Source organism: Mobula hypostoma, chromosome 5 (genome assembly GCF_963921235.1).
Source record: "Mobula hypostoma chromosome 5, sMobHyp1.1, whole genome shotgun sequence".
Classification (NCBI taxonomy): Eukaryota; Metazoa; Chordata; class Chondrichthyes; order Myliobatiformes; family Myliobatidae; genus Mobula; species Mobula hypostoma.
The window spans coordinates 75,433,866-75,459,311 of record NC_086101.1 but is presented as its reverse complement, the minus strand read 5'-3'; the positions used below and the strand labels follow the sequence as shown (position 1 = coordinate 75,459,311).

The 25,446-nt window shown below is 40.4% G+C and overlaps 1 protein-coding gene across 6 annotated transcripts in view; it reads right to left on the bottom strand.

Moving 5' to 3' along the window:
- Nucleotides 1-25,446, bottom strand: part of neb (nebulin) — a 365,351-nt gene that overhangs the window by 47,937 nt on the left and 291,968 nt on the right. For 2 of the 6 annotated variants that reach the window (XM_063048568.1, XM_063048570.1), the window contains exons 130-136: nt 24,676-24,780; nt 23,305-23,409; nt 18,858-18,968; nt 18,274-18,384; nt 15,332-15,445; nt 13,736-13,840; nt 8,626-8,730 (exon numbers count right to left, since the gene is read on the bottom strand). In XM_063048568.1, coding sequence (XP_062904638.1) covers nt 8,626-8,730; nt 13,736-13,840; nt 15,332-15,445; nt 18,274-18,384; nt 18,858-18,968; nt 23,305-23,409; nt 24,676-24,780 — 756 coding nt within the window. Of the gene's footprint in view, nt 1-1,000; nt 1,094-2,472; nt 2,566-5,602; nt 5,696-6,086; nt 6,192-8,625; nt 8,731-13,735; nt 13,841-15,331; nt 15,446-18,273; nt 18,385-18,857; nt 18,969-23,304; nt 23,410-24,675; nt 24,781-25,446 lie in introns of all 6 variants that reach the window. The other 4 variants (XM_063048565.1, XM_063048566.1, XM_063048567.1 and 1 more) reach the window with 4 other exon arrangements.

Genomic DNA, 25,446 nt, shown 5'->3' with positions numbered 1-25,446 from the left:
CTCATCTTGGCACAAGACGAGGCCATGGACCAACATGTCAGAAGGGGAATGCGAATTGGAATTAAAATGTTTGGCCACCAGGAAGTTCTGCTTGTGGTGATTGGTGCGGAAGAACTCGACGAAGCAGTACCCCGATTTACAACAGCTCTCAACAATGTAGAGGAGGTCACATCAGGAGCACTGGACATAATACACAACCCCAGCAGATTTGCAAGTGATGCGTTGCCTCACCTGGAGCCCTGAATGGAGGTGAGGGAAGAGATGCACGGGCAAGTGACAAGAACCAGCTTTTTTGATCCAACCAGTCTATGATGGCATTTAAACTTCTCATATTTTCTCCTGTCTTTCCTTAATTAAGTGCATCAGCACAAGCTTCTATTCCCATCTCCCTGATATGCATCCCCACTTTTCCCTCAAATGCATTCATACATTATGATCTTGCAATTTATTGTCTACCTGAATGACACTTTCACTATTGTTTCACCTTGACCGACTTCAGTCATGATGTAATGAACTGATCAGTACAAATAGTATTCATAACAAGCTTTCACTGCTCCTTCAGACATGTGACAATAATAACCAATTCCAATTCATACTACTGGCTTTAACCATTCTCTATGGCAGAAGATTCCACATGCTCATCATTCTCTATTTCAAGAAGTTTCTTTTGAGATTTCTATTGGATTTCTTGGTGACCATCATATATTAATAGACTCTAGAACAATCTTCAGTTCAGGTGTAAAAAATATATATTCACTCTGTCAAAGAATTGTCATTGCTTTAAATATTTCAACTCTCCGTCTTGATCTCTCCAAATAAAGTATTTATCTTGTCAAGACTTTGGTTAATGCAATTGAGATCAAAAATTAGAAAATATATTCAAATTAATCTGAAGAAAAAAGACAAGAGAAAAATGGATAAATTGTATTTAGTGCTAGGAAGGGTTTGGTAGTAAAGGTAGATTATGGTGTAACACAGGGGGAATCAAACCAACAGCTACCGAGCTGATGTTCTTCTGTGTCTCCTTTACACGCTGCACCTCAGGCAGGTCAGAGATTGCTGTTCCTTGCCCAATACTTTCCTTGTATTGGATCTACAAAGTGTGTGTAGACCAGGGAGGAAAGAGCATATTGTAAATTCCAGACAGACAATGACAAAGCCGAACTGTACATCACAACATATTAGACATTGCAACAAACCACCACTTCAATCAGCAGTACCATATAGACAAACAGAACAAACGTGAAACTAATCAGCTAAAATTAATTTGGTTCTATTATATTAACTTGCTTGTAATTTTATGAAACTTTGAACATTTTATTTTCAAAAACTGATACATTAAACAATTGATTTTCCTAAACAGATTGTTCAATTAGTTTTAATCTTCCAAAAGATTTTATGTTTTGTTAAATTAGATGTGTGGTTCCTGCTTCCTGCTCTTGTGTTAAATAATTGCAGCAATATAGTGTAACTACGAGAGTTTTAAAGATATTTTTTAAGTGTGACTAGGCTTTTCCAGTTCTGAATATTAGCTTGAATCATGAACTCTGTTTTTCTTTTCTCATTGGTGTTGTTTGACCATGTAAATATTTTCAGAATTTTCAATTTTAACTTAGAATTTCTCAATTTTGATTCATCATTTACAGGTTGGGGAGTTGTGCAGGGCATTCCCAACTAGCTGAAGTAAAGAAAGCCTCCATCATTAGCCTTTTGTTAAAGAAATCATTGATTAAGCTAACACAAAAGCCTGAAAATGAATTTGATATTTTTGCAATAATGGACTACTATCAAGTTCTAAGTCCATACCAGCGGTTTGATTTAAATATTCAAACACTAGCTCTAAGCTTGCATTTCCGAATAATAATCATGTTTGGATCATCCCAGCATTCCTGTTTTATCCAATTACTCCTAACAGTTACTAATTAGGAGATCTCAAATATGAAACCATTTTGGAAATTGCAATAGTTAGTGCTGTTTTATGTGAATTCGAGAGTGATTCCTGATTTGAAGTTCCCAACAGCGAAAACTGATTTAGAGTTCACAATGCTGTGACATATCTTAATAATCCAAATAGTGAGTCTTGAATTAGAGATCTAAAACCCGGTCATCTAAACCTAAATTGGAGGATCTGATTAGATTCCTTCAATAACCAACATCCCCCACCAGTTGTTTTTCTTTTGTCCACAAGCCGTTTGATAACTTCATCATGTATCCTGTATACCTGCAGAAACATACATCTACAACCAACATTCTCTGGCACTGGGTCACTTTTCGTGGGAGTCTACCTCTCCCAATGTACCTTCCTCATGTTGCTTAGCAAAACCCATAAAGCTGTTCTAAATGACAATGAGGTTTAAATGATTTGAAAAGTAAATATCGGAAAACAATCCAAATAGTTTAGTTTAGTGAGATGATGGTTAGATAGTGGGGAGGGAATGTGGGTTAACACAAGAGAATGAAACCAGCAACTACCGAGCTGATGTTCTTCTGCGTCTCCTTTACACGTTTCACCTCAGGCAGGTCAGAGATTGCTGTTCCTTGCCCAACACTTTCCTTGTACTTGATCTACAAAGGGTGTAGATCATGGAGGAAAGGACAAACAGTAAGCACATTAAATAATAGGATACATATTTTAGACAAATTACTAACCACATTAAATCACACGCTAAGTTGGATCACAGATCCAATGAACCACATCACACACAGGTTACTGGGCTGGGGATTAATCTGCACACTGCATTTGAAAGAAAGGTTAATCAAACTGATAAATGTCAAAACTCTTCCCATAATATTTGTTTTATACCATTTATACCATTTGTGTTAACATTATCATTAACCATATACTCAAAGTGTAACTTATTTAATGCTTTGGAGCAAAATTATGATTTAATTTCAAAGGATAGTATGTAACATAAAATTAAGTATTTTAGCTGGAGGAACTAAGAGAGCTTAGAAAAGTTAAATGTTGTGCTGCTATTAACTGACTGCACCCATTTAAAAATAATTAAACTGGCCAGTGATGTAGTGGCATCGCACTGGACTTCGAGGCGAGTGGTCTGGGGTTCAAACCTGTGCTGGGTTGAGCATTGAGCTAACAACTGGTCCTCATAAAAAAACAGACAAATGCTAAAGGAACGGCAAGGTTGCCACCTGATATGCCACAAGGCACGGTAAGGAACAACAATAATGACTTATTTAAAATTAAAGGGGATGAAATCCTGATTATCACCCATAGCTTGGTTGGAAAGCATTGAAATCTATTGTTCTTTGCTTTCATTTTCTCCCTGCCAACTTTGTGATAGAAGAGCAGGAGAACGGAGATGAAACTCTGCTCTCAAGTTCTTTGTGAAGGTGACTAAATACAAATCAATACACACAGGATAAATCTAGAACTAGGACACTAGCTTTCCTCATCGATAGAGTAACCCAGCCTATGCTTTAGTATGTTTAAGATTTGAGTATTTTTATGACTCTTGAAGCAGCTGACAACAACAAAATGCTCCACACAAAGGTGCTTAACTCTGCCAAGAATGTTCCCAAGCCTGGCTGCAAAAGGAGGAGGGTTGGGTATGGGGTCAGCAGCCCCCACCTGTAAAAACACAATGCCACAGAAACTCCCAAGACCTCATCCCTGGGAGAAGAAGGATCTTCACCTAGAAGACGTATGAAGTCATGAGGTGAAAGCGAATCATCGGCCTGGAGCAGAGGACTCTAGCGAGCTGCTATGCCCCAGCAGAGGTGATCCACCACAACTTTGGCCATGATGGACTTAAGAAGAAGAAGACACAAAGTGCTTTCACTATTTATTTAATGCTCTTAGGGCATTATTTATTTTAGCCAGATTCCTAGATTCCTAGATTCTACCATTGTTGATCTGTTAACTAAGATCAACAATGGTAGAATCTGTTGATATTATGTTTGCTTTTATGGATCGGCCTTTGATTAGGACAAGTTTTGATTCCATTTTTGGGTGGTGTACTTTACTAAACCTACAGGTTATTTGGGAGTGAGTTAGATTTTATTTACTCCTGTTCCTTTTGCATTATTCAGGATGATTTGAGCAATAAGCAAAAATGTTTTATGAAGCCTTTGTGATCAAAGCTGGTTTTTGCTCTGAATAGTTTCACAAAGCGTTAGATGTACTGGTGCTTTAAATATGCTTTGCACTTACAGAGGTATGGGACTCAGAGCTCTGAACTAATGATAAAGCAACTCAGAAGCATAGGTTTTTAATATTGGATGGTTACTTTAAAAGCAAGTGCGCTTGGATTGTAGTTCCCAAATGATTACAGCACTGGCTTTTTAGCCAAGAGTCAATACGTGGACCTCCAAAAACCATTGGGTTTTGTTGCCATGAGGGAAAATAAACCTCCAAGAACCACATCCTTGTCATGGTTTGGAGGCTTGTATGCCTCATTGACCTGGAGAGCTATGTTGGCTGGAATCAGGGTTTTATGCTTTGGCTCTTGGCTGGGTCACCCGTGCCAAACAGGTCAAAGGCTAAGAGTGGTCCACCAGTCCACCAGGTTCGGGGGTTCAGATCACGGCTATAAACCCTAACTGGTAAAAGAAAACTGTTATGGAAACAGCAATGGAGAATTGTTCTGCATCTAAGTGTAATGGTATTCCGGAGTCTCCGACCAGGACTTGCATGACTGACCACGAGGAAGCTAGTGACACAATGAAAGAACTCTGAATATTGCCGGAGATGGAGGACCTCCCGCCAGTGGCATAACAGGCAGTAAGAAAGTAAGAGAAAACAGAGAATGGTAATTTGTCATTTGTTGCTAACACTAAACATTTGTCAGAGTTTTGGTCACTGGTTTTATTTCTCATTCAATATCCAGTTCACCTGCAATCCATGGGGAGGACGTACAGAGACTCCTTACAGAATGGCGCCGGAATTGAACTCTGAAAACCCTGAGTTGTAATAGTGTCATGCTAGCTGCTACACTACCGTTCTTCCAACATTTTGGTGTGTGCTATCCAACAGCAATGTTGCAGCTCAGTCTGAACTATAAAACAAACCTCACTGAATCAGATCTTCCTTTTCAGGATTTGGCCATTTCTGCAAAGGCCTGCTTTTATTGCACTTCCTCAACCTTGCGGAGAATTTGTCCCATCAAATGCATTTGATCTATATAAGTGGGTTATTTTAACAACACATATGGGACGAAAAAAAAAGAATAGCTTACAACTTCTTTAATTAATTAATTTAATTGTCTATTCCATGGGCATCGTTATTTATTTTTCTTTTAAATTTACAAACTGGTATCGTGTGACTTAAACTTGTGTTTTCTGCATAAGTAGTGTTCTCCTCTGGATTACAGTAACATAATAATTATACTACTACGTCACTGCCCAGAGTCCCTTTAACATCAGAAAGAAAGAATTGGTAATAAAGACTTTCAAAAATAATTCTTCAGCTTGGAATCATAAATCATAACCTAGGTTATATGTGAACACGACGTATTCTATAACTGTTATAGTTAGGAGGTTAAATGTCACACCAGTGAAGGAATCCATGAAAGGCTGGGAGTACTATAATTAGGGGATTATCACAAACTAGGGAATGGAGGATTGGGGCCATCAGGGATTATACCGAGCTAATCGCTTCTTGGGTCCTTTTGACTCTCTCCATCTCTGGTGTTTCTTTAATTGATGTTCCAGTACCAACATCTTCCTTATATGCGATCTTTACACACAGAAGTAGGGTATAAAAATGAAGGTCAGAGAATTTCATCTTATTTTCTTACTTTGGCACTGTAACTGAGTAGGTTGTGATTCGTTAACAAGTGAAAAGACAACTGAAACAATAATACTTAACATAGCTGAAAATAATCGAAGTAGCAGAGCTAACTAATCAAACCATGAATTAAACAAAGACAAGGAAAGCCTTTAACAGGTAAAAGCAGATGAGGCTACTGTTAGAATATGTTCAGCTGTGGAAAGAAACTAAAGTGATTGTTAGATTACTGCAAATTGATAAATTTTGTTAACATGTGTCTCTGTATATTTAAAAGGAAAGAATAAATATTCAAAGGGTGAGTATGTTAGCACTGGAAAAGTATTCAGGTAAAAAGTACCAAGCTGAAATTCTTTTGGTTTTCTTTAGCGCGCAGGATTTCAGGTGTGTCTTTTACTGTGGTGACCTTTCCTTTAATATGTTTAAGCTCTGAAGTGTACTGAAGCTATAAAACAGAGTGAAAATTAACAGTGAGAAAACAGGAAAGAAAAGTTGCAAAGACAACAGGGAGAGACAGATCTGCTGTCGCCAATGGTAGGTGTTTGCCACCTACCCTACTCAGCTCCACTGATATCATTGGAACCGATTGTGTAGAGGTGGCAGGTGGGGGGAGATGCAAACTTGCACCCACTTACCACTGATGACAGAAGATGAATTACAACCCATGATAAAGCTGACGAAATTCTGGACTGTAACAGAAGCTTTAGATAAGAGTGGATGGAGAGTGGATGTTTCCTATAGTGAGGGAATCTAGACCAGAGGCACAGCCTCAGAATAGAGGGACATATCTTTCGAACAGAATTGAGGAGGAACTTCTTTAGCAAGAGGAAGCAGAGGGCAAGCCTCAGAATAAAAGGACATCCCTTTAGAACAGAGATAATGAGGAACTTCTTTAGCCAGAGGGTACTGAATCTGTGGAATTCTTTGCCAAAGATGGCTGTGGAGGCCAAGTTATTGGATATATTTAAGGTGGAGGTTGATAGTTCCCAGTTAGTCAGGGTATCAAAGATTACGGGGAGAATGCAGTCGAATGGGGTTGACAGGGATAATAAATCGCATGATGGAATAGCAGAACAGGCTCAATGGGCCGGATGGCCTAATTCTACTCTTATATCTAATAGTCTTAATCTACATGTTCACATGTCATCTGTTACAATGTGATCAATTGGGAAAGGGTGGAAGGTACAACACCCAGATGTTTTTGCATCCTAGTCACTGCAGAGAAGTGAAAGGAAAACAAATAATGCTACAGGTGCTGGAATCTGAAGCATAAACTGAAATGCTGGAAGAACTCAGTTTGTCAAGCAGCATCTGTGGAAAGAGAAACCAAATGAAGTTTGAAGTCAGTGAAGTTTTCTATTTCAACAACATCATCTTTGTCTGGTAGAGCTTTCCCAGCATTTCTGCTTTTGTTCGAGGCGATCATGAAGGTAGACTGGGTGCATGTTGGCCTTCCTTGTGAGAGAATTCAGATGCAGGAGTGAGATGCATTACTGCAATTGTACAGAGTGTGATGGAGTGCCATTCGAGTGGGCTTTGTCTTGGATGACGTTGAGTTTCTGCAGTTTGTTTCGCTGCACTCTCCGAGATGGAAGCAGTGCTCAGACACAGTGGTCTCTCTGGGTCCAATCAATTGTTCATCCTTTACGCCTTTTTTATCATCGCAAAACACTGCTGGTTATCAAGAACATTAAAGTACTGCAGGTCTATCCCACTAGCGAGTTGTTCAATAGTGACGGAGCTAGACTTGTTGCAAGTGGCGTCGCATCCTGTTTCAGCCACCAGGGAAGGAGGTACCAGAGGCAGTGTGCGGAGACAGTGCACGATTGTCTTGGATGTTTTCCTTGCAGTCACAGGACCCTGTTGGACATCAGTAACGTGGAGTACTGCAAATTCGGTTCACTGGTTCATTAGTGAAATTGACAGCAGGGAGCTGCCTGGCCTCAGCTGTAGTGTGAACCAGGGACTGTTGCCGCCCATGGAAGGAGATGCCGGAGGCTGTGTGGCACAGTGCCCGCACTGGGCTGGCCCCTCCCGTTGGTGCTGCTCTCCAATGTTTGCTTGGTCGAAGACAAGTTGGGTTGCGTTCATCTGTGACCGCACTTTTTTTTGTGCAATGGTCGGACTGCTGTGGACTTTTTCTTGCCAACAGCATCCTATGCATTATCAGTCTACAGGACATGACACTCAATATATATTTTTTTATGTGATTGTATGTTCACTGCCATCTTATAAATGCTATGTGTGCCCTGTGCTGTGTATGACCTGTCAGTACCATGTTGTGCACCTCGGCCCCAGAAGAATACTGTTTCGTTTGGCTTTATTCATGTATAGTTGAATAACAATTAAACTTGAACTTGAATTTAAGTGGGGACTATTCCTATACGTCTTGCAGATGGTGAAAAGGAATTAGGATTAGGAGGCCACTCAGCGGAGGAGGGAAAACGAGTGAAAGAAATGCTCCTCCATCTTGAATGAAAGTAGTCTTTTGTTACAGCCCTTTTTGAATTTCGTGAAAACATACAAAGCAAAGAATATGCACAAATAGAATGCATGTTTACCATCTCAGGTAGACATGCTGAACACCAGTTGTCCAGACAGTAACAAAGACAGTGCTAATCTCTTTCCAGGCCAACGACAACAATCTTGCAACCTGTCTCAAACCAAGGTGGGACTTTTAATCTCTAGACTTGCATTACACTGACTAGACGACATGGCAACAATGCCTTGTTCTCTGTTCCTTTCCATGGCCCATGTCTTTGCAATGGCATAGCCAGGTTGATCCAACAACCAGGAAAAAAGTCAGAAACCAGAAAAAGAAAGTCTTGGTTCCTGAAGAAATAGCCCAAACCATGTGTCAGTGAGACTTCTTGACTTACCATGCTGATGTTCTTCTGGTTTTCCCGGACTCTCTGTATCTCAGGTGTGTCAATTACAGGAACGTAATGAGACATGGTCTTTTCTGCTTCGGCCTTGTATTGTTTCTGGGATAACAATTCAGAGCAGTGTGAGACATAGCAACCCAAAGGCAAATTTCTCTCTGTGTTTCAGAAGATTCACAACAGTAACACTTCATCCAAAATAAACAGGAAGCCCCTGTACTGTAAAAGGAACAACATTCTCCTGTGCTTTAGTTTAATGAAGTTGCTTATTTATTGGGTATTACTTTTATTTAAATAGAAAAAAGGAATTTTATCGGAGAGCAAAAGTGTGTTTGCTACCACTAATTGCATATGTACCTACCAACTGGCTTATTCCTCCTCCTGTTTCATATACTCTTACGAAACATAATTTTAATGTATTGGCCATCAACTTGACTCACTTACGTTTGCTTAGTAATTACTTATTTAGGAATACAGCGCAGAACAGGCCCTTCAGGCGCTTCGAGCCGCTGCCCAGTAACCCCCACTCTAACCCTAGTCTAATCATGGGACAATTTACAATGACCAAATAACCTACTTACTGGTACATCTTTGGACTGTGGGCAGAGACTAGAGCACCTGGAGGAAACCCACACACACACACGAGAAGGAACCCACAGACTTGCTTACAGGGGATGCTGGAATTGAACTCTGACAAACCAAACTGTAAACGCATCGCGCTAACTGCTAGACGACCTTGGCACCCCACTTACTCACAGGAATTTTTATAGTCAGAATTATTCAAAGGCATCTGTCAGATCTTCACCAAATCGCATGCCATCCTTTCTTTGAAATAAACTTTATGTCCTTCATAGTTGCTGGGTTTAAATTCTGCAAGTCTCTATCTGATGACAATGTGGGATCACTTTCACTAAAAAAACACTGCAGAGGCTGAAGGAGGGAACTCAGCAGCATCTAGCTACTGAAGGGCAATGAGCAAAGCAGAATAAATATCAGGAATGCTCACAACTAATAAATAAATACAAAAAAAGTGTAACTTTAACATTGCAAAAAAATACAACGCACAACTTCAAATACACTTTGACCGCAACTTCATGCTCTGGTATCAAACGATGCACTGGTACCCAGCAGAGTGGTGAAGCATCATATTGCATTTGGTCCTGGACTTTGAATGCTAATTCACATACCCATAATGCACTTTAAAAATACATCAACTTAAATTGTGTATCATGCACGGTAGTGTGGTAGTTAGCACAACGCTTTACAGTACAAGAGACCCGGGTTCAATTCCCCTCACTGCTTGTGAGGTGGTTTGTATGTTCTCCCCGTGACCACGTGGGTTTCCTCTGGCGCTCCGGTTTCCACACACAGCCCAAAGACTTACTGGTTGGTAGGTTAATTGGTCATGGTAAATTGTCTCGTGATTAGACTAGGGTTAAATCGGGGCATTGCTGGGCAGCGTAGCTCGAAGGGCTGGAAGGGCTTATTCTGCGTTGTACAGTATCTCATTAAATAAATAGAACAAGGTATTCGGCTCATTGAGTCTGCTCTGCATCCAATCAAGGCTGGTTTAATGGATCAGGGCAATGGATAATGGATCACAGACACCACAAGTCAGAAAAATGAAGCTACATTGTGATTTGCTCTATTTAATGCAGACAGGTGCCTGGGAACCATCCTCTTGCGCAAAAAAAAATTATATAATAATCATCACTGAGTAACACAGGCAGAGGGGGAGGCATTTGTTAATTTACTAGCTCATAGTGGTACTTAATATTTTGAGAAGTCTATCCAATAAAACTTTCATTACAAATAACGTTATGTAAAGCTAGAAGAAATAGTTGCTACTCTAACAGTACCATGTGGTTGGCTGTGGTTACACACTGATTAGTCAGGACATCAAAGTCACAGGGAAAAGGCAAGAGAATGGGATAATAAATCAGCCATGATGGAATGGCAGGGCAGACTTGATGGGCTGAATGGTTTAATTCTGATCTTATGTGTTATGCAAACTGACACAAACTTGTTCCCGTTGATTTTAAACTCCTGCCATCTATACCTCTACTCATAGGGGTCTTGTCTCTTATTACCTCAGCTGCATGAACATGGGGTGTATTTGTGCTCTAATTCTGCACTGTTGGACATCACCCAATTCATTTGGTTCCACCTTGGGCAGCAATACCTTCAGCTCCCCTGGACCCAAGGTCGGGAACCCTCTCTCTAAATCACTCAGCTTCTCTCCCTCTCCTTTCTCTATAATATTTAGCATTGCTTTTGGTCAGTTCCCTGATACTGATATCTCCTTAGGAATGATTTGCTATCTTGAGAATACTACAAAAGCAAAAGTGGCAGTTATGGTACTGTTGTGGTAGGAGAGCTGGAAATACATGATTTATGAAAGATGCAGAAATAAGACCTTTGGCTCATCAAGTCTATACCAACCATGAAGCATTCATATACATGAATTTAATTTTATCCACACACCCCTACATCCCCGTCAACTTACCCCAGATTCCACCTCTCATTTATTATCTAAGGCAAGGATTCCCTACCTCTTTAATGCCATGGATGAATACTATTAGGCAAAGAGTCTGTGGAACCCAAGTCAGGAACACCTAGATTTTAGGGGTAATTGAAAGTGGCTGTTAGACTTAACAACCTGCATTTCTTTGGGATATGGAAGGAAATCAAAGAACTGGAGGCAGACACAAACAGACACAGGGGAAATGTACAAACTCCACACAGATTGGGCCAGTCACTAGGAATGAACCCTGTTTGTTGGGGCTGTAGGTCCCAGCTCAAATAGCCATGACAGGCTGCTGGTCTTAATTTGGTGTGGCAAGTAGATTTCTCCAAGGGTTCCCAAGTAAATGGGCTGAACTTCGGAAAACATGACATATATGCAGAAATCAAGACAGCCAAAAACTGTGTAGTCCCTAGGCCAACTATTAAGGCAATAAATCCCAGTGGCCAAGATTTTCAATTCCTATCCCCAGTGGCTAACCATTTCAATTCCTACCACCATTCCCATTCCAATATGTTGGTCCATGGCCTCTTTGTTGACCAGTTAACCTAGCCAGTACATCTTTGGACTATGGGAGGAAACCAGAGCACCAAGAGGAAACCCACACATACCATGGCGAGGATGTACAGAGGACGCTGGAAATGAACTGCCAAACTCTGACGCCTCAAGCTGTAACAGCGTCGCACTAACCACGATGCTATCATGGCACGCATTCTGGCACCATCTCCCTTCCTTTCCAGTCCTGATGAAGGTTCTTAGCCTGAAACCCTCCACTGTACATTCACTTCCATAGATGCTGCCTGACCTGCAGAGTTCCTTCTGCATTTCGTGTGCGTTGCTGGGGAGAGAAGTGTGCTGGGAACAGAGGAGAATCATCTCTGCACCATTTGGTAGTGCACAGTTTCCACATGTCAGCCATCCGCTGGGAAAGGATGGCTCACCCTCTTGCTAATAATATCCCAGCATATGTCTTGCTCCCATTCTTTCCATACACATTTGGGGTCTTCCCTAGCCCAGTGGGCAGTGGAAGATCAGTCATCATCTCTAGTCGAGATGTGATCAAAAATATCTGGTTTCTGAGAGGATATGGAGATTAGTCAGAAAGTATCAGCCAGAACCAGGCTGAAGTGCAGAGCAAGCTTAATGATACATTGGATATATACTTACTTGTTTATATATTTATTGAGTTACAGTGCAGAGTAGGCCTTTCTGCCCTTCAAGCCACGCCAACCAGCAAACACATGATTTTTTAAATGGTAGCGTAATCACAGGATGATTAACAATGACCAATTAACCCACCAACCAGTACATCATTGGACTGTGAAAGCATCTGGAGGAAACCCATGCTGTCATGAGGAGAACGTACAAACTTCTTTCAGACAACGGTGGGAATTGAACCTGGGTTGCCTGTGCTGTAAAGCGTCGTGCTAACCACTATGCTACTGTGCCACCCCTTCCTGCTTCGAGTCCTGATGTAACCATGCCTTAAATGGTCTTAAATACTTCCAGTAAGATGACAGCGCATGCAAACGAAGCGGCTTCTCAGGGGCCGACCAAAGGTGCTTTTTTCTTTGTAGAATTTGTTTTTTTTTTAAGATTCAAAGACAATTCTACTCCAAAAACGTTGGATACTGCAGGGCTACTCCATCAGTGAGCTGGCTGGTGATTGGAGTAACTGGACTGGTGTCGGCAGCAGAGCCGGCCGGGGTGTCGAAGGAGCCGGTCGGGATATCAGAGGAGCTGGTTGGGATAGCGGAGGAGTCCGCTGGTGTGTCCGAGGAGCTGGTTTTGGTACAAAGGAGCTGACTTGCCTGCAGACCATGTTGCTGCCCGCTACTCGGAAGCATTGGAGTTGGTGCAGTATAATTGGGGGCTGGTTGTCTCAGATACTTAACTTGCGATCGCAAGACTCCGTTGGACAGTGATAGTGTAAGTTGCTGCAGGCCTGTTACCCTTGACTCGTGGGGGGACAGTTGGCATGGGAGCTGTGTAGCCTCAGTTGCAATGAGAACTAGACCTCAAGCCTCGGGCTTGTCTGCAGACCAGGTGAGAGACGTGGAAGAGCTACAGCTTGGTTGAGGTCGTCTGGGGCTTGGCCTTGCCATGGGTGCTGCCCTCCTGTGTTCGAGTGGTGAAATGACAGGCTGGATAGCGTGCATCTATACACTGCTAGGAGCCTATTCCAGCAATTATTGGACATTGTCACTCAGGGTCTTGGACTATATATGTTTTTTTTGAGTGAATATGCTTCTTTGCTTACTATTTTGAATTATGTTACTCGCTATTTTTGAATGCTTTATTTGTTATTTTGAATAGTTTCACACCTTGGCCCCAGAGGAGCGCTGTCTCGTTTAGCTGTATCTACGTATGGTTTGAATGATAATTAAACTTGATTTGATTTGATTTGAAATATGTAGAACGAAGGATGGGTGCTTTGCCTGAAGTTGGTCCCGCTCTGTCACTTACGATGATGGACAAGACACAAACACACAACAGGAATTTCACAGGGGCATCAGATCATGTTTATCAAATACACAGGCTATGGAGCCGATGACAAATGGAGAGGGATTGATGTGTATTTACCTGACTGCTCAGGTATTTCACATTTTGAGCATGGATAATGTCAGGCGTGTCAATGACTGTGGTGTAGTTCGACTTCTCCTTTTCAGCCAATTGTTTGTATTTTACCTAAAAATAAAAGATCAGGCATTAGAAAACACCTTGGTAATATTCCAGTCAGCTAATGAATCAAAATCAAGAAACTCAGCAAATGCTGGAAATCCAGAGTAAAACACACAAAACGCTGGAGGAACTCAGCAGGTCAGGCAGCATCTATGGAAATGATAATCAGTCAATGTTTTGGGCCGAGAACCTTTTCGGGACTGAAAAGGAAGGGGGAAGATTCCAGAATAAAAAATAGGAGGAAGGGAAGAAGGATAGCTAGAAGGTGATAGGTGAAGCCAGATGAGCGGGAAAGGTCAAGGGCTGGAGAGGAAGGCATTTGATAAGAGATGATAGTGGACCATGGGAGAAAGGGAAGGAGGAGGCGACCTGGGGGAGGTGATCAGCAGGTGAGACAAAGTAAAAGGCCAGACTGGGGATTAGGAAGAGGGGAGGGAAGAGAACTTTTTTTTACCCGAAGGAAAAATCTGTATTCATGGCATCAGGTTGGAGACTACCCAGATGGAATATAAGATGTTGCTCCTCCACCCTGAGGGTGGCTTTATCTTGGCACAAGAGGAAGGCATGGGCTGACATTCGGAATGGGAATGGGAATCAGATTTAAAATGATTGGCCAACAGGTGGTTCCGCTTTTGGCGGAAGGAGCAGAAATGATCGACAAAGCAGTACCCCAATTTACGACGGGTCTCACCAATGTAGACGAGGCCACATCAGGAGCACTAGACACAATAGATGACTCCAGCACATTCACAGGTGAAAAGTCGAATCAATTTGGTTTACTGATCAGCCAAGCTGAACCAAGTAAACATTGTCTTAAATCTGTTGTTTGAATGCTGTTTCTGTTCACTGGGTTGTAGGCAGAGATAATGAAGGAGGCAGCAATTCACATCTTACAAAATCCTGTAAATATTGGAAGCGACTTTTCAAATATATTTCTGCTTTGTACTTTCCTTGCTGTCTTGGTAACAATTTAAAATTAATAAACTCACTTTGGGATTCCTAAAGAAAAAAAGTCACGATTAGATAATTGTCTGTGGGATCTTGATGTGCACTGATTAACTGCCATGATTTTCATATTAAAACAAATCTGGGGAGGTTGGAATTTGTGAAAACCACTTTTTTTTTCTATTTTCTCTTTTTGCTGTATCAAAAACTTCACTGGTGTTCTTCTTCTTAAAATACAAATGTAGGAATAAAAGTTCCGAAATGTTACGTGCAGAAACTAATGCCACGTGGCTGGAATGGGGATACAACCCAGCTGATAAATCTTTGAATTCTGTGCAAGCGAAATTATCATTAAACATTGTGCCAAGCAATTACAACTCAAAATCAATCACTAAGTTAGACAATGATTGCTATTACGTTAATGGGACGTTACTGACATTAGACCATAGAACATTACAGCACAGTAAAGGCCTTTCAGCCCATGATGGTGTGGCGACCTTCTAACTTAACGCAAGGACATAAATGAAATTTTTATATCCACCATCTACTCACCTGGCTTAAAATATCTGTGGCGTTCTTTGCTCTCGCCATGTCAGGTGTTTCGTTTGCATGTGCCACAAGCCCCTTACCCTTTATTTCTTCCTCCAACGATCTCTTGTACTCTTTCTGAGATAAGAGAAAGAAGAGACAACTTACCACATTGTTTTATAACTCTGTGGAATTAAGGACTGTGGAAGACCTGCAGTCATGAATTATTTGAGAGTTGTTAAGTTCAAGCAAAATTGTGTTGGTTACATATATAATTCTATTTCGAGCATTGTAGTGGCCAATTCTAACCATATCAAATTGCTGCTGCTGGCAACCCTGATTGATTTGTATGATGTGCCCTCCACTCCCGTAATGATTGTTCTAAAAGTTGATTATATGTATTCAATCCTATATTAGTAGTTAGGAAACATACAATCTTGAAGCGATAAAAACTTAAGTGTGCCCAAGTGTGAGTTAAACATAATTGAGTGGTCAACAAAAGATATCACATCCCCAGCTGCAAAATGCCAAATACGTAACTTATTCCCTTTGCTTTTACTATACCCCACTCATGTGACCAGTTACCATAATAAACATGCAAAACAGATAGAGAACAGATACATGGCTCCTACTGGTTTAAGAATTACTTTCCATGTTTTTCACCCCAACAGCGATGTTAAAGACTTTGATAAATAGGGAATCTGGACACATTTTATTTAAAGGAAGCTAAACATACTGATTAACCTACAGATGAGGAAATAATGAAGAAGAGTTATTTCCTCCTAGTTAGATCTGTGCAAATTTAATGGCTCTGCAGAATCACAATCAGAATGTGCTATTTCGTGGCAGCAATATGGTGCAATACCCAATAAAAAATAATTAATTACAGTAAGTATATATGTATACAAAAATTTAAATTAATTAAGTAGTGTAAAAAGAGAGGAAAATTAGCGAGGTAGCGTTCAAAGGTTCAATGTCCATTCAGAAATCGGATGAAGAGGGGAAGAAGCTGTTCTTGAATTGTTGAGTGTGTGCCTTCAGGCTTCTGTACCTCCTTCCTGATGGTAGCAACGAGAAGAGGGCATGCCCTGAGTGATGGGGGTTCTTAACGATGGATGCTGCCTTTCTGAGGCATCACCGTTTGAAGGTGATTTACTATATATGTGGTAAAACAGGTGTACACTTAAGGTAACCACATATGACATAGTTTTGCTATTGATACATTTGTACCAAAGGTGTTAGATTGACTGTTGTGTATTTAATACTTCAGCAGTATTGTAAACGTATGATTTTTGTAACTGGAATTAAGTGTAATTGAGCAAACTTAAGCAGGCTTAAGTGTGTTGAAACAATTTAAATGTAATTAAGTGATCAACAAAGAAGGTATTACCCTTAGCCCACTCCCCAGCTACCCATAATAAACGCACAACACAAAATACAATGCAGACAAGAAATAGATACATGGTTCCTACCTAAGTGCATCATTTGCTTTAAGTCTAATAGGTGAGAATTTGCTGGGCAGCTAGTAAGTATTCCCACACTTTGGATGCCAACATAGCATATCTACAACTCACTAACCCTAACCACATGTCGCTGGAATGTGGGAGGAAACCGGAGCATCTGGAGAACGTACAAACCCCTTACAGAGAGAGGCAGGAATGAAACCCTGATCTTACGCTCAATGCCATAGAGCATTGTGTTAACCAGCATGCTACCGTGCCTAGCTCTGTGGTGGGTGGGACTCTGAAAGTTACTTAACAGAAATGACGATGGAGTGATAGATCTTCACCACATTTACATCAAACTGAACATTTGCCATTGTCATAGCAAAGTACTGCACTGCCTCAACGCACCAGCACGCCGGGTTCAATCCTAAACTGTTGTGGAGTTAGCACAACACCCCTGCAACCGTTATCCGTAGGTGCTCAGGTTTCTTCCCACATCCCAAGCTCATGCTAGCTGTGAGGTTAACTGGCTCTTGTAAATGACCCAGCCACAGGTGGTTGGAGGAAGAATCACAGGATGTGTGAGTGAAAAGATTTATTCATTGAGAAAAGGGGTTTCCAATCTTCTTTATGCCATGGACCAAAACCATTAAGCAAGGGGTCCCTGGACCCCAGGTTGGGAAACCTGATTTAGAGATACAACACAGAACAGGCCCTTCTGGCCCAACGAGCCACACCATCCAGTAATCCACCTATTTAACCCTTGTCTATTCACAATGACCCAATGAGCCACACCGCCCAGTAACCCACCTATTTAACCCTTGTCTATTCACAATGACCCAATGAGCCATATCACCCAAGAACCCATCTATTTAACCCTTGTCTATTCACAATGACCCAACAAGCCTTATCACCTAACAACCCACCTATTTAACCCTTGTCTATTCACAATGACCCAATGAGCCATATCACCCAACAACTCACCTATTTAACCCTTGTCTATTCACAATGACCCAATGAGCCGAATTACCCAACAACACACCTATTTAACCCTTGTCTATTCACAATGACCCAACGAGCAATATCACCTAGCAAACCATTTATTTAACCCTAATCTATTCCCATTGACCCAACAAGCTGTAGCATCCTGCAATCCACCTATTTAACCCTTGTCTATTCACAATGACCCAACAAGCAACATCAGCTAGCAACCCACCTATTTAACCTTTGTCTATTCCCAATGACACAACAAGCTGTAGCATCCAGCAATCCACTATTTAACCCTAGCCTAATGACAGGACAATTTACAATGACCAATTATAGCAAGAAATATGTGTAGGAATGGTACCGATGGGATTGCTTTGAGAGCTAGAATAAACTCAATGGGCCGAATCACCTTCTTCTATGACATTGGAAAATGTGGAAAAATAACCTGCAGGGCCACGGACCAATGTGCCATCAATAACACTAAGAACTGCATAGCAAAGGAGTGCTTTGGTTCTCCAATTATAACACTCATACCTCATTCAAAATGTACGTCGCATTCTTTGCTCGTATCATCTCTGGAGTTTCCTCTAATACCGTTAAGCCTCTGCCCTTGACTCCATATTCCAGATCCTTCCTGTACTCTTTCTAGGTAAGCAAATGAAAGAAAAGGAAAGCTGCAAAGAATCTGGGAATAAATCTGATTTACTGCTCATCATGCAATATTACCATCAAGTTTTTGCACAGCCACTAAGACAAGAAAGACGACAGAAAAAACTGACATCTTTGCGGTATAAAAATGGAAAGAGATTACAAGCACACAGTTAGGTGACAAGAATTCAGGGTTTCACAGAAAACAGTCACAAAAGTACGTTGGATGAGCTGTCTTTAAATAGTAAAGCCCTTTAATGGCTTGGTTACACACTTAGCGGTAAGTGAATAGGCAAGCCAAAGAGTAGTATATTACTTCAAAATGTTTAAAAATTATATAGTAGCGTCTTTCCCATGATTTATTGCAATAAATATTTTAAATTTTATGTAATTCAACAAAATCTAAAGGTATATATTAGTGATTATATTTTCACATTGTTAAAAGGAAAAAGAAGAAAATGGCTGTCTACCTCACAGCCTATCTTAGTAGCATATCTGACATGCAACATTGCCGGTGTAATCTCCAAGCCAGAAAGGTTCCTGCCTTTTATGTGCTCTTCCAAATCCTTTTTATATTGTTTCTATTGATATTTGGAAGAAAGAGAAGAATCAGAGAAAAGCTTTTTAACGTGAAGGAAAAGTATATTCAACAGGCATTCAATAATTCTCTGAGATGACCCCTGGAAAGAGTGTCTGTATATAGAGGGTCATGGAAACTGGTTACAAATCATCTGTTGACAAGTCACTGAAACTTAAATGGTAAAACAACATCAATTGAGAACATTCATAAAAAGTTTCAGGCTGGCTAGAATTTAAAGGTGAGGAAACGAGGTTTTCCTTGCGGAGATGATGATGGCAGAAGACGAGAGATCTGAAAATGTTATGTGCCGAGAAAGCTTCGGAGAGAGATCATCGAATGCAAGGTGGAACTCAGAGGATTAGGGGAACTCACAAGTCATCAAATAAATTCTCTTTGCAAATAGAAGTGTGATACACGCAGTGGCCAGATTATTTGGTAGACCTGCTCATTTACGCAAATATCTAATCAGCCAATCATGTGGCAGCAACTCAATGCATAAAAGCATGCAGACATGGTCAGGAGGTTCTGTTGTTGTTCAGATCAAACATCAGAATGGGGAAGAAATGTGATCTAAGTGACTTTGACTATGGAACGATTGTTAGTGCCAGATGGGGTGATTTGAGTATTTCAGAAACTACTGATTTCTTGTGGTATTCACATACAACAGTTTCTAGAGTTTAGAGAGAATAGTGTGAGAAACAAAAAAAGAACATCCAGTGAGCGGCTGCTCTGTGGGTGAAAACACCTTGTTAATGAGAGAAGTCAGAGGGGAATAGCCAAACAGGTTCAAGCTGACAGGAAAGCAAGGGTAACTCAAATAAGCATGCGTTACAACAATGATGTGCAGACCAGCATCTCTGAGTGCAGAGCACATCCAACCTTGAAGTGAGTGGGCTACAGAAGCAGAAGACCAACCTGGGTTCCACTCCTGTACCTAATAAAATGGCCACTGAGTGTATATGTCAGCTTTCTTTTTAAATCGTAAAGCAAGATAGATGCAGGGAAACCCCTTTCATATTTGGATTAATTCTTTTGTCATTAAAATACTTCTGTGCCTGGCAGCAAATCCTTGTTTTCATGAGACATTTTAAGTCAACAATGAAACACTTAACATTGAAGGGGTCAGGCTCAAGTTTATCTGTTGATGGGAATTCTGCTTCATTCCGTTTATTTATTTATTTAGCAATACAACATGGAACTGGCTCTTCCGGCCCTTTGAGCTGTGCTGCCCAGCAACCCACCAAAAAGGTGCTGTACCTCAGAGCAAACTTAATGAAACAGCCTGTAATATTTCCCTTAATGAGAAAGAGTCAATGGAATTCTAATAGATTCATTAACCTGCATTGAAAATACTGAATCACTGTGAGAGTAAGGGATTGGAATAACTTAAGAGCATGTGAGGCATTTGGAAGTAAAATCACACTTCAATATTTATAAGGCTTGAATTTAAAATTTTTTACTTTTTGGCTTGGTTTCCATGTTTTCTTTTCCTAGTCATAATGTTTATCAAAATCAGGCATTTTCAGTAAGTAAGAACTTTAGATAAAGGCTTTGACTTTCAACTTCTATGTTAATTGTTCGTTCGTTACGTGCCGTGTCATATGGTGTGGGCGATCATGGTCTTTCAATCACCATGATTATTCTTGGCAAACTTTTTCTACAGAAGTGGTTTGCCATTGCCTTCTTCTGGGCAATGTCTTTACAAGACGGGTGATCTCAGCCATTATCAATACTCTTCAGAGTTTGTCTGCCCGGCATCAGTGGTTGAAAAACCAGGACTTGTGATTTGCTGCACATATGACTATCTGCCACCAGCTCCCATGGCTTCACATGACCCTGAACAGAGGGTGGGGGGTTGGCTAAGCAGGTGCTACACCTTGCCAAAGGGTGACCTGCAGGCTAGCGGATGGAAGGAGTGCCTTACACCTCCTTTGCTGGAGACGTATCTCCCAACCCTGTCACCCACTTTACAATATAAGTAGTAGTAAAATGAATTAGAAGTAGTAAAATGGATTCAGCAGTGGCTGGATGGGAGACACCAGAGAGTAGTGGTGGATAACTGTGTATCAGATTGGAGGCCGGTGACAAGTGGTGTGCCTCAGGGATCTGTACTGGGTCCAATGTTGTTTGTCATATATATTAATGATCTGGATGATGGGGTGGTAAATTGGATTAGTAAGTATGCAGATGATACTAAGATAGGTGGAGTTGTGGATAATGAAGTAGGTTTTCAAAGCTTGCAGAGAGATTTAGGTCAGTTAGAAGAGTGGGCTGAAAGATGGCAGATGGAGCTTAATGCTGATAAATGTGAGGTGCTACATTTTGGTAGGACTAATCAAAATAGGACATACATGGTAAATGGTAGGGCATTGAAGAATGCAGTAGAACAGAGGGATCTAGGAATAATGGAGCATAGTTCCCTGAAGGTGGAATCTCATGTGGATAGGGTGGTGAAGAAAGCTTTGGGTATGCTGGCCTTTATAAATCAGAGCATTGAGTATAGGAGTTGGGATGTAATGTTGAAATTGTATAAGGCATTGGTAAGGCCAAATTTGGAGTATTGTGTACAGTTCTGGTCACCGAATTATAGGAAAGATGTCAACAAAATTGAGAGAGTACAGAGAAGATTTACTAGAATGTTACCTGGGTTTCATCTCCTAAGTTACAGAGAAAGGTTGAACAAATTGGGTCTTTATTCTTTGGACCGTAGAAGGTTGAGGGGGGACTTGATAGAGGTATTTAAAATTATGAGGGGTATAGATAGAGTTGACGTGGATAGGCTTTTTCCATTGAGAGTGGGGGAGATTCAAACAAGAGGACATGAGTTAAGAGTTAAAGGGCAAAAGTTTAGGGGTAACATGAGGGGGAACTTCTTTACTCAGAGAGTGGTAGCTGTGTGGAACGAGCTTCCAACAGAAGTGGTTGAGGCAGGTTCGTTGTTGTCATTTAAAGTTAAATTGGACAGCTATATGGACAGGAAAGGAATGGAGGGTTATGGGCTGAGTGCAGGTCGGTTGGACTAGGTGAGAGTAAGAGTTCGGTACGGACTAGAAGGGCCGAATTGGCCTGTTTCCGTGCTGTAATTGTTATATGGTTATAATATAAATGGTAAAGTCGTAACTAAATTGTTAATCATTAAAACAATCCCTGCACAATCAAATTCTTCTATTGCATTGCTCAACACAATTTACTAATTTCGTCCCCTCTCTCTCCCCGAGTTACCCTCTCACATTACTGGCCATTATGTTCCAATAAGATTTACTTTCTTGTAAGTTGCAGGAAAATGAATCTCATGATGACATACATAAATTGTCATAATAAATTTACTTTGAAATTTGAAATACATGAGAAACCTGACAGGAGTTGAGGGCCCAACTTACAGGAGGAGGTTTGTCAGGCTCAGACTTCATTGAAGGGTAGGAGACCGAGGGGCAACCAAATAGAGGCATATCAAATCACGGGGGGCATAGAGAGGGTGAGCAGATATGGTCTGTTTCCAGGGGAGGGGAACATAAAATCAGGAGGGCAGAGGTTTAAGGTGAGGGAGCAATGATTTAAAAGGGACCCGAGGGGCATCTAGAGGGTGGTGAGTATATGGAATGACTTGTCAGAGCAAGTGGTTGAGGCAGGTATAATAGTAATATTTAAAAAACAATTGGACAGGCAGATGGATAGGAAAGTTTTAGAAGAACATGAGCTAAATTTGGGCAAATGGGACCACTTTAGGTGGGCAAGTTTGTCAGCATAGAAAATCTAGGCCAAAGGGCCTGCTTGTATGTTGTATTACTCTAGAACAGGGGTTCCCAACCATTTTTATGCCATAGACCCTTACTGTTAACCGAGGGATCTGTGGACCCCAGATTGGGAACACCTGCTCTATGACAATTAAATGTGAGTGGACAGTCATCAGACAACATCAGCATTTCAGGAAGTACATTATCAAAGCAAGAAGCATTTTTGATAAGGGTACAAGTACTGAATTTTAATTATATGGAAGTATACTTTAAAATTACATTTTTGAAGTAGTTCTTTGGCAGTGTTTGTTCGGTTACTATAGGTAAAATTAAGAAAAAATTCAAGCCACAGTGACAATGTACAGTTATAAAACTTAATACAAGTTTGACAGAACTTGTATATAAGTATCATTCCAATTTCCAAATAAAACATTCTTCAAGACCATTGGAAGTGTCCAGTTAGTTGAAGAATACAAACACCTAGCATTTGGAAATCTTGTATAGTTCTCTTCAAAGACAGTTACTGTTGAAAAATACCACTAACAGCAGGACAGAGACATTGTGTAGGTTCCCAGTGATAATGCTCCCATTTCTTGGCCTTACCTCACTCTGCATGTGCTGAGATTCCTTGGCAGTGATGTAAACAGGTGTTTCAAAGTCCAACATTGCCTTCCCCCTTTCCTTCTCGTATTGCTCTTTGTATTTGATCTGAAACATTGTACAGTGTGGCCACTCTTAGTAAACGATGATGCTTTACGTTTTGCCTTTACAGTTCCTATTCTACACTATACCCCATCCACTAAAGTCCTAGTAACTAACTCTTTCAATAAGCATATGCGGCCCATGTAACTTTAACATCATAAGTAATTGGCTCAACAAAGAATAATTAACCCAACAAATAATTTAGAAAGTTAATTGTAATTAAATACGATATTAACCAAACATAGTGATGGATTTCACTGTTAAAATAACACTTTGATGCCAATGTATTTCCTAATTTTGTAAAACAGAATGTCCTGTTAATGTACAAGGCTTCATCAAACAGTGTTGAAATTGCTCTGGACCAGTAAGTTCTAGATCCAGTTAAGTAATAATTTGTTTTTGTAAATAACGGTAGTTCTATTCTCAGACTTGAAGTTCAATGATGTTTAAAATAGGACAGGAGGGAGCAGGAAGTCAATGCTCCTATCCTGAGCATTAACAGGGACTTGGTGACACTGCTCCCTTGCACATTCAGGGACCTGGATTTGATCGTTGGGTGCTGCTTTTGTGCAGCTCATTTGATTTTCTTCCTGTGTGTTTCTGTCAGGTGCTCACATTTCTTCAAATGTCTGGAAAGCTACTGTAGATCAATGTAGATAAGTGACAATAGCATCATGGAGGAGCTGATGGGCATATAAGAGGGATAAAGCACAGGGAATATGTATAAAAGGAGAAAAATGAGATGGACAGGATGGTCCTGTTGGAAAATAACACCAATCTCATTCATGGTCTTTACAGTTCATGTTCTCAGTATTACTTTTATTTGCAGTTTGGGGCTGAGAGCGAAATGGATCAGCCATGAAGAAATAGTGGAGCAGAATCGATGGACTAGATGACTTAATTTCTGCTCCTATATCTTATGGTCTCATGGTCTAGTTCGTCTCCTTTTGCATGTTGGTTATTTGTCAGTCTTAGTTTATGTATAGCTTCTCATAAAATTATATTATATTCCTTTTTTCCGGTCAATGCCTGCAAGAAAATGAATCCCAAGCTGGTATATGATAACATGTAAGTACTTGGATAATAAATGTATTTTGAACTTGAACTTCGAACTTATGCTTTGATATTGGCACTTACTTTGAACTTACAGTAGAACTTCAGTTTCATAGTAAGCATTCTGCTATTATACCTCCTAAATTCAGGATGGGACTGACCACAGTGAATAGAATAAAGTTAGACATGCATCTGTTCACTTCTCTTAAGCTGACTTACTTGACTCTGTAACTCAGTCGCCTCTTTCAGATGAAGATGCCCCGGTGAGTCGGCCACCAGCTGGTAGTGACCTTTACTCTTCTCAAACTCCTTCTTGTACTGGTACTACAGGAGGGTCAAAAACCACCTCAACAAAGAGACTACAAAATCTGTACAGTTTGGCCCACCTACAAAAATGTGCTAAAATGTTCATTAAATGTAAAAAAGGAAAGGAAAGAAATCCAACCAAAAAACCAAATATGGTGGATAGATTATGACCCATTTGAGTACACACAATGGTTGTGAACATTTCCAAATGGAAAGAAGCAGAATTACCGAGAAATGCCTTCTTTTTTTTGGCTGAGCAGACACAGCAACCATTAACAAAGTGATTTCCTTTGAACTGATTATGCCACAGATGTTGATTAAATTGATTTGCTAAAAGTCAGGGAATATTTTTAAAACATAAAACTAATTATAGGAGAGTTTAATGTTGTAATTGAAGCAAAAATGTTAAAATATGCATTTATATTATGTACATTATGACAGAGATCATTTTTGAAACTTGTTTATCCATGAATATTTAATATTTTTGAATTTTTCAATAGATAATGAAAAAAATTAATAAGATTCTTTACACAGCTATTGTTGGAAATGCCTTGTAAATTTTTCAAAGTATTTTAAATCTTTGCTTTTCTTTCTCAATTTTGTTTTGGTATCCTTTGTGGTAAATTTATTTTCTTCCCTCACAGAAAGCTGAAAACACAGTTACTCTTGTCAAAGTGTACATTT